We start from the raw sequence: 13,285 nt of genomic DNA, 5'->3' as shown, positions 1-13,285 counted from the left end.
CTGGTCTTTCCATAACTGCTCTATTACTCACGAGCAATCCCCTATGATAATACAATTTAAAAATGTAATAAAATGTTACGTAATTTGTACTTACAGGCCAGCAGTTCTTCGAGATGTCCAAGTGGTCGACTGTTATCCTCACTGGATGTTAGAAACCTCGCAACACCGATAAACATCGAACTTTCTATCCACTATAGTCCTTTATCACGTTTCCTTCGCGCGAAAATCACTAACTCATCCTTGCGATCGCGTTGTATGCCGAGTTAGGACGTGACACCGACGTTCTATCGCAAACAAAATTTTATTTCAATTAGACCAACGCGTTGATATTCAAACGTGATTAAATATCAAATTAACCGCCCCTTCGATTAGAATAAACATTTTTATTTCAATCCCAAGTAAAACATCGATATTTAATTATAAAAGTGGACCACGCTGAAGTTTCTTCCAGTTAGAGTAGCGCGTCGTTGTTCGATTGCAAATCACACGACTCTCTGATTAATTTCAAGAAATCGACACTTGCGATTACAGATCTTGTTAACGTCCCACTAGCACGAAACGACTCACTTTTAGATTGCAAATGAAACAGGAGTTCGTTCCTTACAAAGATAATAGCAGGGGGAATAATATTCAAGTATCGAAAGGGCCATTTCCTTGGTCCATTATTTGAAACATGGTTTCTTTAACGCCCTTGATCTTTTCAGTGAGTAGAAGTCGTTAAAAAAATTCGACCCGAAGGCTCAGATCTACCCCCAAGTGTGTAGAATGACTAGTGAAAGCTGGGTCAAATAATTTTTTTTACCAATTTCATTATAAATTTCATTTGCAACCAAAAAGTGTATAAAAACTGTCTAACGACGTTACTCACCCTGCGTATCAATCGATGGACTCAGCCTGCAAGGAAGAGAGGAATCGTGGGACGGAGCAAGTTGATCGTACGACACCATGTAGTCTTGAGAATAAATTAATATATTTGAAATGAATATACGGTAGATACTGTCTCGCATCCCAGATTTTATGGCATCTCATAACATCCCTCCTTTCTCGCTCTCTATCTCTCTCATTCTCTCTTATTCTCTCTCTCTTTCGCTCTCAATGCTTCATCGATCTCGTTGCTCGCAAATGCACGCTCGCGCACCAGAAACGAATGTAGATCCCGGCTCAGCCTTTGTACCCGCCTTCGCACTCTGCCCTCCACGCTCTGCTTAGATCGTCGTTTCTTCGTATATGCAGGTGCGCCAGGCGAAATCTCTATTGTTTTAAATAATATCCGCGACTCGACGAACACTGGGGTATCGGCTACGTGAATTAAATTAAAAACGAACCGTCCATACCTCGAGCTATTTACAATTAAATACACGCGCAGTCTGTCGCTCTCGCACTCACCTCCACTCGCTCGTTCTCGCCCTCTCGCGCGGCTCCTCCTCTACGCCCGAGCAGAACCATCCTGGTCCGACCGACGGATCGCCCCGTTACGTCCGACGAACGCCAGAGCGGTCCTTGTTTATTGCACATTCTCGTTTCTACCGGGACAAAAGAAGGAAATCGGACACGCAGGACAGACTCCAATCATCACTCATGCACTCGATGCAGATATGTCGAAACTGATATAAGCCTTCCTGTATTCAGTCAGCGAGTTCATCGTTTTACCCTCCACGTTGCTGCTCAGCTAGTTCGAGATCGCTCGACTACCGCGAGGGATCGATCCACCGACACTGCATTGGCTAGTAAACGCAACCCCGAGCTACAGAATCGAAGACCTTCACGTTGTGCCACGCGATCTTCCCCCTCGTTCTCCAGAAAGAAGGATCAAGGGCTCCGCTTTCTTCTTAACTCCTAATAGCTACTCCTCGATCGTCGCTACTCATCGTCCAACGATCGACGCGAGACCGCAGCGAGCCCTGCCGAGAAGGTCAGCCCCCAGGGCTCGTCACGCTGAGTCTCCTCGCAACCTACCCACAAACTCGTCCCTCCTCGAACTGCAATGCTACGATGCTACTCTAAAGTGTCTCCTCGGCAGCCCTCTCGTTGTTCTCGATAGTGGTTTGTAACTGGCCCGTCGCTTCGTTGTCGATCAAACGCCTCGTTCGCGGCGCCGTTCGCCGTCAGACCTTGAGGAAAGAGGTTGGTTCCCTGGATTACTACGTCGTGGAGGGTGAAGTGGGCACGGAGATCGGCGACGTCGGGCTGCTGGACTCCCTCCCGTTCGACAACGTGGGCGTCGAGGCTCTGTACTCGTGAATACCTGGGGTGCTTGTTCTGTGATTGCCCAAGAGGCTGTCAATGGAGAAGGGGTTCAGCCTCTTCCTCTCCTCCCTGCCCTTCACAGACAGATCTATGCTACTGCTCTGCACCTCCTCCTCGCTGATCTGCTGTCTGGTCGACGTTCTGTCGCCGTTGCCGCTGTTGTTCGTCGTCTGGCGTGCCCCAGCCGCGTTGTTGATGCTCACCAGCTCTCTCCTTCTCTCCAGGAGACTCAGGCCCCAGTGGTGTATACCTTGCTGGTGGTTCAGGTGGTCCAGGCTCAGGCTCGAGTTAGGGTTCTGGAGGTTGCTGGCCACTTGGTTCACGCTCCTCCGCGGATCACTCTGCTCGCTGGAGTTGCTGGCTAACCTGGGGTAGCATTCACCGTCGATAGAACCGTCCGCGGCTGAATCGATCCTCTCGCTACCGCTCTCGCTGCAAGAGTCCAGGCCGCCCACCACGTCGATCTCTTCGTTGGCGTCGTTCCCGGAACCTGACACGCTGCTGCTCTCGTTGTTGTTGCTCAAATGGCTGAACGAGCCTCCCAGGGCGCCGTTCAAAGAGTTTCCACTGGATGCTGCGGCACTTCGTGACTCCCACTCGGCGCGAAGTGTCGACAAGTCGACCGTGATCCCCTGAAAGCAGAAGGTCGCGCTCTTCGATCTACCTCTGTGTGCTGCTGGGTCCGCGTGACGGTGTAGGAAGCAGGATTCGGATCTTCTGATTTGAAAGGTGCTCTAATAGATTCAAGTGGCTGAAGACTAGCAACGAAATGATTCCGGCTAAAGCTTGTGCCAGAAAGGGCTGATCTTTGTGACGGAAAATTGCTCAATTGATATTTGCGAAGGGATGTTTAATGTAGAATATTAAGTTACTGAATAAGCAAGTCACTTTGATCTTTCAGTAGCTTTGAATTACAATGTTCTTCTTTTTAGGAGTGTAAGACGTTTCTTGGCGAAATGTGTAATATTTTTTATGCAACTTAAATGTGATGAAGACGTCGAATGCACGTGATTTATATTCACAGTGACGACGAGGCGATATAGTGAAAGGAAACAATTAAATGTAAATGTATTAAAAAATTTTCTAGCTTCGTATTTTCAGTGCTATTAATGGTATGGATAATCAGACATTGTATCGGTACAATGAAATTCAAGATTGAGTGAAGTGCATTGCAAAGTATCTTAAGAAAAAACCGATCTCCCCATCAATATAGATGTTCATTTATAACTTCATGGTTGGTGTAAAAGTTCTTGTACTCACTTTTGCGGCTAATTTCCTTTGCTGCCTTTCAAGGGCCTTCAGCAGCTTCTTCTGCCGCCTTTCCCTCTCCTTTCTTCTGAGTTCTTCGGGTGGAATTGGTTCTCCACTACAGCTCTGGGGGTGAGCATTGTGCGCTGGCCTCCCTGGACCCTTCTTTGTGTGCTCCTTCTTCCTCCACTTCGCCCTTCTGTTCTGGAACCATACCTGGAACCAACAAGATCAAATTTCTCTATGAACTCATAGAATAACTCACAGAACAATTAATCAGTAACTTAAAAAATAAAAAAAATCTTCTTTCTTCTTAAGAGAAGAAAAAAATCTTTTAATTAAATAGGAATACGCGTGATGCGTAAAACACATGAAATATTAAAAGATATTTCGTAATTCGAAAAATTAGTTTCTCTCACTTCCTTAAATATACAAAGATAAAGCTTTGTACAACTTCTGCACTTTGCTGGACAGTAACAAGATTTCTCGTCTCGTTTAAGCATCAAATCCCCCTTTAATATTTTTCTGCTATTTCAAAGGTGAAAGTGAACGCATTGTTCATTTCAGAAAGTAGCAGTCGCTTAACTTTCTTTGTTTCGACTAATTAAGATGACTTCGAAGGGTAGGTCGGTCGCAACAGTTAAATATCGACATTGCACGAAGGAACCTACCCCACGCGGAAGGACCAACGACCCCCTGGAGTGTCTTGATTCATGGAGAGTTTCAACACTTTACCCCCGTGCTCGCGTGAACGCCAGTGGCGTGAAGCACGATTTAGAGCTGGCGTGAATTTCATCGTCCAGGGGAGAAAGAAAGAAGGGCAGGGGCTAAAAGGGGTTGAAAAGGTGGTTGAAAAGGATGAAGACATTAGTTGCGGCTGGAAGCCGGTATGTGGCGCTGTTCTCACGCGAGCTACAGATCAATAGACCCCCTCCAACCCTTGCAATACCATCGTCACGTCACGTGCCCTCGCGATATCTTCGTTTCCTTCTTCTGTTTACCTTTTTGCCTTCCAGGCGAAATGAGATTGAATTCGGGGAAGCATCGGATTGACGTACACGGAGCTCGCCATTTTTCTCGCGAAACTGACCCGGCTTGATGGAACTTCTTACGAACCTTTTAGGGGGTGCCAGTTGCTTCACTGTGAAACGAGTTCATTCGAGGAGGTAGGTAACGCCTGACTTACTTGTATTCTTGGTGGGAAATTTTTAATTACAGATTTCAGCTGAACTCTTAGGAAGATTTAGTTGGAAATGATTTGGGCAATATTAAAAATAATTTCTACGTGTGCAGGAGTTAAACTTCCACTAATTTTCGAATCTGTATATTACACGAGGAACTAAAGTGTTATATGTACTACCTTGAAATCGGAGTGGAAGTAATACTATATCCAAGAACCAAAAGTTTCTTTCGTGAACATCAGTAAAATACTTAGAAATTGGGGATATTCTTGAGTAAATTCTAAAGAAAAGAGTAAGTTGACACTATTAACGATAATATTAAAAATATGAAAATTCGATGAATTTTATGAGCACTATTAGCGATGAAACTTCATGGCAAATTGAATCAGCTCAACTCAAGCTATAAAAACTGGTATTCGATAAAGTATAGCGTGATCGCAATGCGTCACAATCGTGAGTTCAACGTCGATAAAGTATCGTCACCGGAAATAATAAACAATATCAATTGACCATGTACATCATTCAATTTCATGCGGGTCTGTAACTCTAAGATAAGGTGCTGTCCGCGAGTTAAATATACATTTTCTCCGAAACATCGGCATATTTAGATATGACACACTGCAGAGGCAAATAAAAAGTTAACCCTTTGCCTGTGATATTAAAGCAACTGTTCGCACATGTAAAATCGAAGCAATACAAACGAGAAGGAAGCAAATTAACTGCGGTGTTTACAATATTCTTGTGCTTGATACGAAAAATCAGCTCGTACGCGTAACTGGTGCAGTTGCCACTATTATCGAAGAAGAAGACGAAGACAAAACGATTAACAGCTGCAGTACATTAAGTTGAGAAGCGGGGAACATTACTTCAGCATTATTACCACTATCCGTTAGAAATTATCGCCGACTGATAACGGCTAACAAGATATCCCATCGATTACCATGGGTCTCAACTAAACGTGTTACATCTTTTTTCTAGTCGTAAGCTTACGAGCACCCTGTTCCCCGAGCGAAGTGTCCATAAAACGTCTATACAGATAAAGAAACAGCTCCAACGACACGGGTGTGCTTTAAAACATAAAAAACAAATATGAGGCAACTGTTCCTCCTCTTTCGTGGATATTTGACACAAGTAGTAAAAGTAATTGGCCTGGAGCTGTCCCGAAAGGATTTATGCTACTGGGATCGTATTAAATCACAAATTGGAAGCATTACGATTTTCCCACATGTTTATTAGAAATGTTTAATACCAAACGATGAGAAATATTAAAAATAATTTAATTTTTTGTAAGAAATATTACAAAATATTAAAATTCAAGTAACTAAGTAATTTAATATTCCTAAAATCACTTCTACCTCAAATCACGATCGAATAAAATTCCAACTCTAATCGTCAACTGCATTCCCTCACGTGAGCATAACTCACGTACATTGTTCAACGGACAAGAGGGATACCAAGAAAATATACCACTGCTACAACTACCTCGTCCTCAGTCTAATTAGTATTCTCCTCCTGCTGTCTAGCTTACTGCACGTTCCCAATTCGCGAGCAGCCAGCATTAAAGTGTCATGCATTCTCTCAAATGAGTTTGCCCGCCGATGAAACGGCAGGAGATCGTATAACCAAAGCACGCAGGAGTATTAATTGCACCTGGTGACCGTAAAACAATTATTCTTTCACTGCTCGGCCTTAATCGCCAATCGTTTAGTCCGCCAAAGTGCAGCAAACACCCTTTAATCATCGTTCCTTCGATGACCCCTCCATAAGAATTCCGTTCCCTTACGCGGACGCGGATGATCGCTTACAAGGGAACCACGCGAGGCTGAGGAACGTCGAGTCGCCATTGAAAAATTCCTCGATCGTTACTGAAATCGTCCCCTACCAGGCCAATCAACACCAATCACCCGACAACGCCGATAAAGTGGATCAAAGAGGACCAGTTTTAACGCGACGTCGTAAAGGAGCCTGGAAAAAAGAGAGAGAGAGAGAGAGGGGCATCCCATTCTTGCCATCCCCGATGCAATTGATTTTTAAACATTATCCCGACCCTCTTCCCTGCTCGCCCCGGCGCTTTGCTTTCGTGCGTCGTTTTCCATTTGTCCTCCGTGTTGCGGACGGGTACAAGGAGACAGGTTGTTCGGAGGTTTTGAGTAAATATGTTAATGATACAGCAACGATCGTCGAACAACGCGTGCAACGATCGACGATCAACGCACGCCAGAATATGGTGGCTCATTTGAATATAAAACACGAGAGACGGGAATGGTGGAAAAGAAAATGGCGCTCGTCGAATGCGCAGAACGTATTTGGAGCATTGATACGTGATCGAAATCGGTTCCCTACACTCGTTGAACGGAAATCTAAAATGGTATACAATAGGAGTAATGTTTCACCGTGTTTTCACAAGAATCCATGAATGGCCAGATCTAGTGATTTCTTTGGCTTACGCCGTTTAGAAGTGAAGAGCTTATGGAAATCTTTGTAAAGTGGCAACAGGATTCCTCAAGCTGTAAAATATTTTACAATCAAGGAATTATTGGCATAGGCAAATTTTTAAGGTTGAACGGATTTGGATATAGATTTCTGACTGTGCTAATAAATTGAGGAGTTATTGTGAAACTATCTACTTAAGAGTATGCTTTTGGAATATTACAAATCACACATTCAAGTTTCAGGGTTACTGTGCTTTTGCAGTGTTCTTAATATTTATTGAATTACGCCCTATTCAAATGGAGTAAATAACTGTAGCGTCACGTGTTAATAATTCCCAGAGTTTTTCCCTTAGACTGTATTTATGATCTCTTTTTATAAATTAAGAGTGTACGAACACTTTCGTGACTGAGTGTACATAATAATTAATGTTAATTCAAAATATAGTAATTCAGTCTACTTCAACTAAACAAATATTATAAATGGCCACTACAATCGCCAAATAACAATTCCCATCTGAATCAACAACCCTTTACTCCAGCTTCCCTTCAGCACAGCGCAGGCAAACAAGATATTACACCTTCCAACTCTCTCCCCCACAATCAATTAACTAATCAACGGTAAACCAACCCCCATGTTCCTCCACTTTTTCTCACAACCCATCGAACCTCCTCACCCCTTCCCTTATCTCTTTAAAATGAAACCACAGCATCCTCCGTTCACAAGACGTTAATAAATCCGTCGTGACTTGGAACTTGCGGCTAGTCATTTTCAAACGCACACGTGTAAAAGGACATGCGTCCGCAGCTTCTTTGGCCTCCAGTTTGCCGAAACGTGTCGTCGGTTTATCTCTGTGTGACAATATTTTTTAAACAGCGCTGCCAGCACCCGTGCGCCGCGGGGGTTATCTGACGTGGGGATCAACTATCTAATCTGAGGGCCATTCCCGCCCCTTCGAGAAGACGCACCGGCTGCATGACATCGTGTCACCAGCTCGGGTTATCTACGGATCGGCCCTGTCATCAAGGTCACTCACTTTTCGGCCGCACAAAGGGTGCGGGACAGGCTCTGCTCGATCGCAACGGAATCCCGATCGAGGAAGGGCCCCTCGAATCGAACATTGTCTCGGTTCCGCGCGGTGATTTCAACGCCTGGTCTCGCGTGTCGCATCATCTTCCGCGTTCCGCGCGCTTTTCGCTTTGGTTCATTCTGTAAAATTCTTGGGAAATACTGTCCTCCATAAACAGTTTCAAAGAGGGAGGATTTGTTCACTTCATTTATATATATATTTTAAGCGAACCTCGTGAAGAACAGGAACTATGGGTGGGACTACTTACAGGGGAACATCCCGAACCTGCAAAATCTAAAAATTCTGAAAATTTGTGAGTATGTAGGGAATTTCCTCCTGATTACAACGCAATTTTTGTGAATTTGCTGCCAAAATTCAGTCCTAGGGGGTGAAATTGACCCCTGAAAATTCGGTTATTTTTCGATTTTGTGTTGTAACTCGTGAACTGTAAAATAATTTTTTACCAAATGATAGCTCTAATTAAAAGAAGTAACTTTTGTTCGAAACTTTTTTTCTATCTCTTACATTTCGCGAGTTATAACACAAAATCAGGAATATACCCGAATTTTCAGGAGTTATTTTTAACCCCTTCGAGTGAATTTGGGCAGGAAACAAAAATTGCGTTGTAGTTAGAAGGAAATTCCCTACATATTCACAAAGTTCCAGAATTTTTTGAATTTCTGGGTTCGGGATCTTCCCTTGTTAGAAGAATTTGATAGAGAAAGTGATTGCGCCTGGTGCTTCTAATTAATAGCTATGTTTTTAATGTAATTACGAGAAGCTTAGAGGATTTCCTTTGATAATTTTGGAGAAATTGCGCATCGTTGCTTTAATTAAGCGGATCATATTTTACATAACGTTTGCGTGGATGGAGTGGAATATTTTTCTATGGTTCTATGGTTTCTGCGCGTTGCTTATTTAAGATTCTCAGATATTTCTCTTTTCAGTTACTTTAGTCTTAATAAGTATTGTTGAAGTTTTGAATAAACTGTCTGTAATTATCTGAATTATGTTTTAAGTGGAGCTCGTGCAGAGAGATGTTCATTTCGAGATCGTATCGGCAAAGTCAGCAATGTGCGCGCCAACACATGGCACCTGAAGCGTGTCTAAGCGCATAAATATAAATATCTTATCGTAAAGAGAGACTATGAGGGTGGCCTCGTGGCCGATCGACCGTGAAATTGAGGGTCCACCCTTCGTGGGTGCCATTCAGGGACACCGTCATGTCATGTTCCACTGTCTGGTGTCGGGTTTCGAAAGTTCGACCAAAGTGTCGCACCCCTTTCCATATTTATATACCCGGAAACACTAGCTGCTGTACATTTTACATATGTATAACAAAAGAATTACAATCCATGATGTTTCTGAGAGCTGAAGTTATTCAAATCTTTAATGAGGATTTCAATTCCCAAACGACTTCAGAGTCGCAGACCATTCTATTTTGAAATTCAAGAATTTACAAGAAAACGAAATTCACAATCGCGCGGAGAATGAAATATTTATTACCCAGATAACCGAATATTTTACTGAAGCCTGATGTCTCAATTTTTCAAATTCCAATGAGCAGCTCGAAATGGAAGATGCACTTAAGTCATACAATGCTCGCGGTAAGATACAGGCGGATTACATAATAAGGGTTTAAATGTTAATACAAGGAATCACCGTATATGAATTTGGAAAATATGGCCTGCCAATTAGGACGCGAAGCATCGCTGATTATTTGAGAAATGGCAGCCGGTCGTGGAAACGGCGTTATAAACGTGTACGTACATACGTTGTTACGTGTAAATCTACGACTTTCACGGAAAACGATTCGCGTGGTTCGCCGATTTATCCGGGCATCGGGTTTCCGGAAGAATAAATTAAGAATAATATCATTTTCTTTGATTTTACTCCGTGAAATATGAGACACGGATACGTTACGTGTTAAAGCAAAAAATAAAAGAACCCTTGCCGCGATAACATTAAGACATTTTCCCGCGAAATCGATTTCCTGCCCCTGACAAATTACCCTTGCGCATGGAATGCACGACATTTGTGTACACCTCGAGCTGCGATTCAAAAAGGCGTATTAGAATCGCTTGACTGTTTCAACAGAGACATCAATACTTTTTCGCTCATTACTCAGATTTTACAGACACATAACTTCAATTTTACTGCGAGCTGTAAGCAGAAGGTTCATTACGAGCCTTAGTTTCTTGTTTGAATAAATAAAAATGGCAATTTATTTTTCCCAAGTGGATTTAACGTTTCCCTAATTCTCTTTCAAAGTTTTTTAAAAGTAAGAACAAACATACAAAGCAAATTATGAGGATCCTATAATTTCATCCCCTATCAAAAACATTCGTATACCTTGGAATACTCTGCTACGCACAGGGAAATGAATAATTTTTAAATCTCATCGAAAATTCTCCTGAGAAAAAGAAATACTGGGAAAGGAAGGATATCTGTAAAATTCTGTTCGTCGTTCAAATAGACACAGTGAAGGAGTCGAAGTCACTATAGTCTCGAGATAGATCTTCCTCAGTTTACTACCCCCGAATACGCTCGACAGGGACAGTTCGGTCCTTTCCTGAGGTAACCACAGTCAGGGCGGAGCAGATGGACTAACTACCCCCGGGAGAGTAGCTCAAGGGCCGAAGGTTCCGAGGCCGAGCCACCCCCGACGTCTGTCGGCCATCAACCCTCGAAAAATGACAGCGAAGTCCCTATAAATCCACGCCTATCGGGACGGCCGATCTAGGATGTCAGATAAAGCTACACGAAACGTGAAATCAAGTCGCAATAAAAGTGCGTTTTTTCCTGCGCCCAGCCATTTCGGGGTGAGATCGTGGAGGACTGATAATTACGCGTGTCGATTGAAATCGATTGCAAGTTTTAACAAAATTTTCACACCCCTCTGATATTCTTTCTGGTTTCTTCATTCTAATGAAATGAAACCTCGAATTCGATTGGAGGTGAACGAAATAAAATTCTGATAATACAGGACTGTACGAAAGTATAAATTTGAGATTCTTCATTCCCAAATAATTAATGCAATCTCTGGGTTAGGTGCTTCTAGCTTTAGTTTCTTCTTATTGCTAACCATCCTCGTAAATCATATGCACCTGTCCATTAGTGGAATAAATAAGTGTCTTAAGCATCATTACGCGATAATAAGCGCGACGTATCGTTGCAGGTATCCGTGCATTTGCAGGATTACCACGCAAGTGCCGACAAATTCTCCTCTTTCTTTTCCGCAGGCGTTATTTTATTCGATGTCGCAGAGGGATTATCCCCAGGTTCGCGACTCGGGGTTTTTAACAGTGTAAAGGGAAAAAAATATATATACTCACGGCGACGCGGCTCTCTTTCAGCTCGAGTCTCACAGCCAGGGCTTCTCGCATAAAGACGTCGGGATAATGACTCGAGAGAAATGCCCGTTCCAATTCCTCTAATTGCCAACTATTAAAGTTGGTCCTGCTCCTTCGCCTCTTGCTCCCGCCTTCGTCCGATTCCCCGTCGCAGCCTGCAATAATAAAATCGTCGATTTTAGGGATTTCGTCTCTATTCAACCTTCCCTGAAATTTCCCCGAAACTCGCAGGCCCAATAACCGATGCCTTCTGGAATAAATTCAGATATTCAGAGGATCGCAGTGCAGGATTAATTATCGAACTTGCCGCGTTCCGATTTCAGCGTGAATCTGTCGAAATATTATTACAAAAGCAAACGAATATTCGGTGTTCACAAAGTAAGCAACTATTCGGAGGGCAAAGAGAAATTGATGATTACCGAGAAACGAATTGAATTCACCAACCCCCTTAGAAGCTACAACAGTAGCAATCGCGGAGATACGTGCTGCATAGAAGCGGAGATTGTTCTACTTAGGATATCACCTACCCCAATCGTGTCATCGTAGATAAGGCTAGGAAACTGAATCCCAGCATATTGAATAAACATAGAATTTCAGTGATTTTACGAGGGCAGTCGTCTACCCTCGGTTACTATCGGACGCAAGAATCTGCGGAACCACGATTGTTTTGGCAGACTCGTTCGCGGGATACGCGCAGATATGTATGCTAATACCGTCTGGCGGAATTGAAAGAAGATCGCCAATTATGATTGACTCCGCAATAGAGCGACCGTTATCTGGATCGCGGGATGAAATAGCACGAGATGAAGCATTCCTCGAGATCGAGATTGCGAGGGGGGAAAGCAGGTTGCTTGTATCGGGACGTTGATTTCGTTCTCCGCTAGAATTGTATTCCATTTCTATGATTTCGCGATGAAATTGTTAAAAGGTTGGGGGGGGGGGGTGCAATCGATAAGAAGGGAACTCGACGTTGCTCGACGCGAATGTCGCGAGGGTGGTGATTCAAATGAAAGAAGTAATGTAATTCGAGGTTAATGGTAATCTCGGATACACTGTGCTAGATTACATCTTCACTCCACTTTAATAAATTTCAAGGGACCCACTCATATATATATATTACTCTAATGATCTTACTATCTGTACAAAATTTAATCGAATTCCAACCCCCAGGACGACTGCATCGTGAAATTTGAAAATGTATCCAACACGAATATAAACCAGAGAGCTCTGGTTAATTACTCCATTAAAGGCTCTGTCGAGTCGAAATGAATGTCTCGATCTTCATTAACCCGTAATTAAGCCTGTGGCAATAATCGATATTAAGTCCTTCATTCTCAGAACACACGACGTGATCATCTGGAACATGTTCACGTGTCTGTTGGCAGATCGTGTCCCCTGATGTGCTAAATTCTCCGGCGTGCCTGTCAGTACGATATTATTATAGGAAACGAGTATCAAACCTAATAGACGATGCAGGTGGCGCGTTAAATAATTTATGAGCGGACGGGTTAAACAATTTCCACGTCCTGCTTGATCGGCAACCGTCGCGCCCCAATCTATTTTCGTCGGCGGAATTACGTTTTTCCTTTTCACAGGATGGGAACACTGCCGTCGCGATAACGCAGTCGCCGCATAATGAACCTGACACGATGATAATGATTCGCTTAATTCCGCGGGCTGAAGCGTGACACGCTCCGACACAATGACCGTCCCGTAATCGTCGCTTCCGTAATGGTATCTCTCGATTTATCTCGAGA

At 43.3% G+C, this 13,285-nt stretch overlaps 1 protein-coding gene across 1 annotated transcript in view; it reads right to left on the bottom strand.

Annotated features, from left to right (window-relative positions):
* Nucleotides 1-959: 959 nt before the first annotated feature.
* The window catches only part of LOC143375245 (uncharacterized), a 47,213-nt gene continuing 34,887 nt past the window's right edge, over nucleotides 960-13,285 (bottom strand). The window contains exons 2-4 of the mRNA XM_076824172.1: nucleotides 11,511-11,683; nucleotides 3,508-3,711; nucleotides 960-2,879 (exon numbers count right to left, since the gene is read on the bottom strand). Of these exons, the coding sequence (XP_076680287.1) occupies nucleotides 2,142-2,879; nucleotides 3,508-3,711; nucleotides 11,511-11,683 (1,115 nt within the window). The 3' untranslated portion in view covers nucleotides 960-2,141. The remainder of the gene's footprint in view (nucleotides 2,880-3,507; nucleotides 3,712-11,510; nucleotides 11,684-13,285) is intronic.

The sequence above is a fragment of the Andrena cerasifolii genome, chromosome 12 (assembly GCF_050908995.1).
Source record: "Andrena cerasifolii isolate SP2316 chromosome 12, iyAndCera1_principal, whole genome shotgun sequence".
Taxonomy (NCBI): domain Eukaryota; kingdom Metazoa; phylum Arthropoda; class Insecta; order Hymenoptera; family Andrenidae; genus Andrena; species Andrena cerasifolii.
The sequence above is the reverse complement of the archived record's forward strand: the minus strand, read 5'-3'. Positions and strand labels throughout refer to the sequence as shown.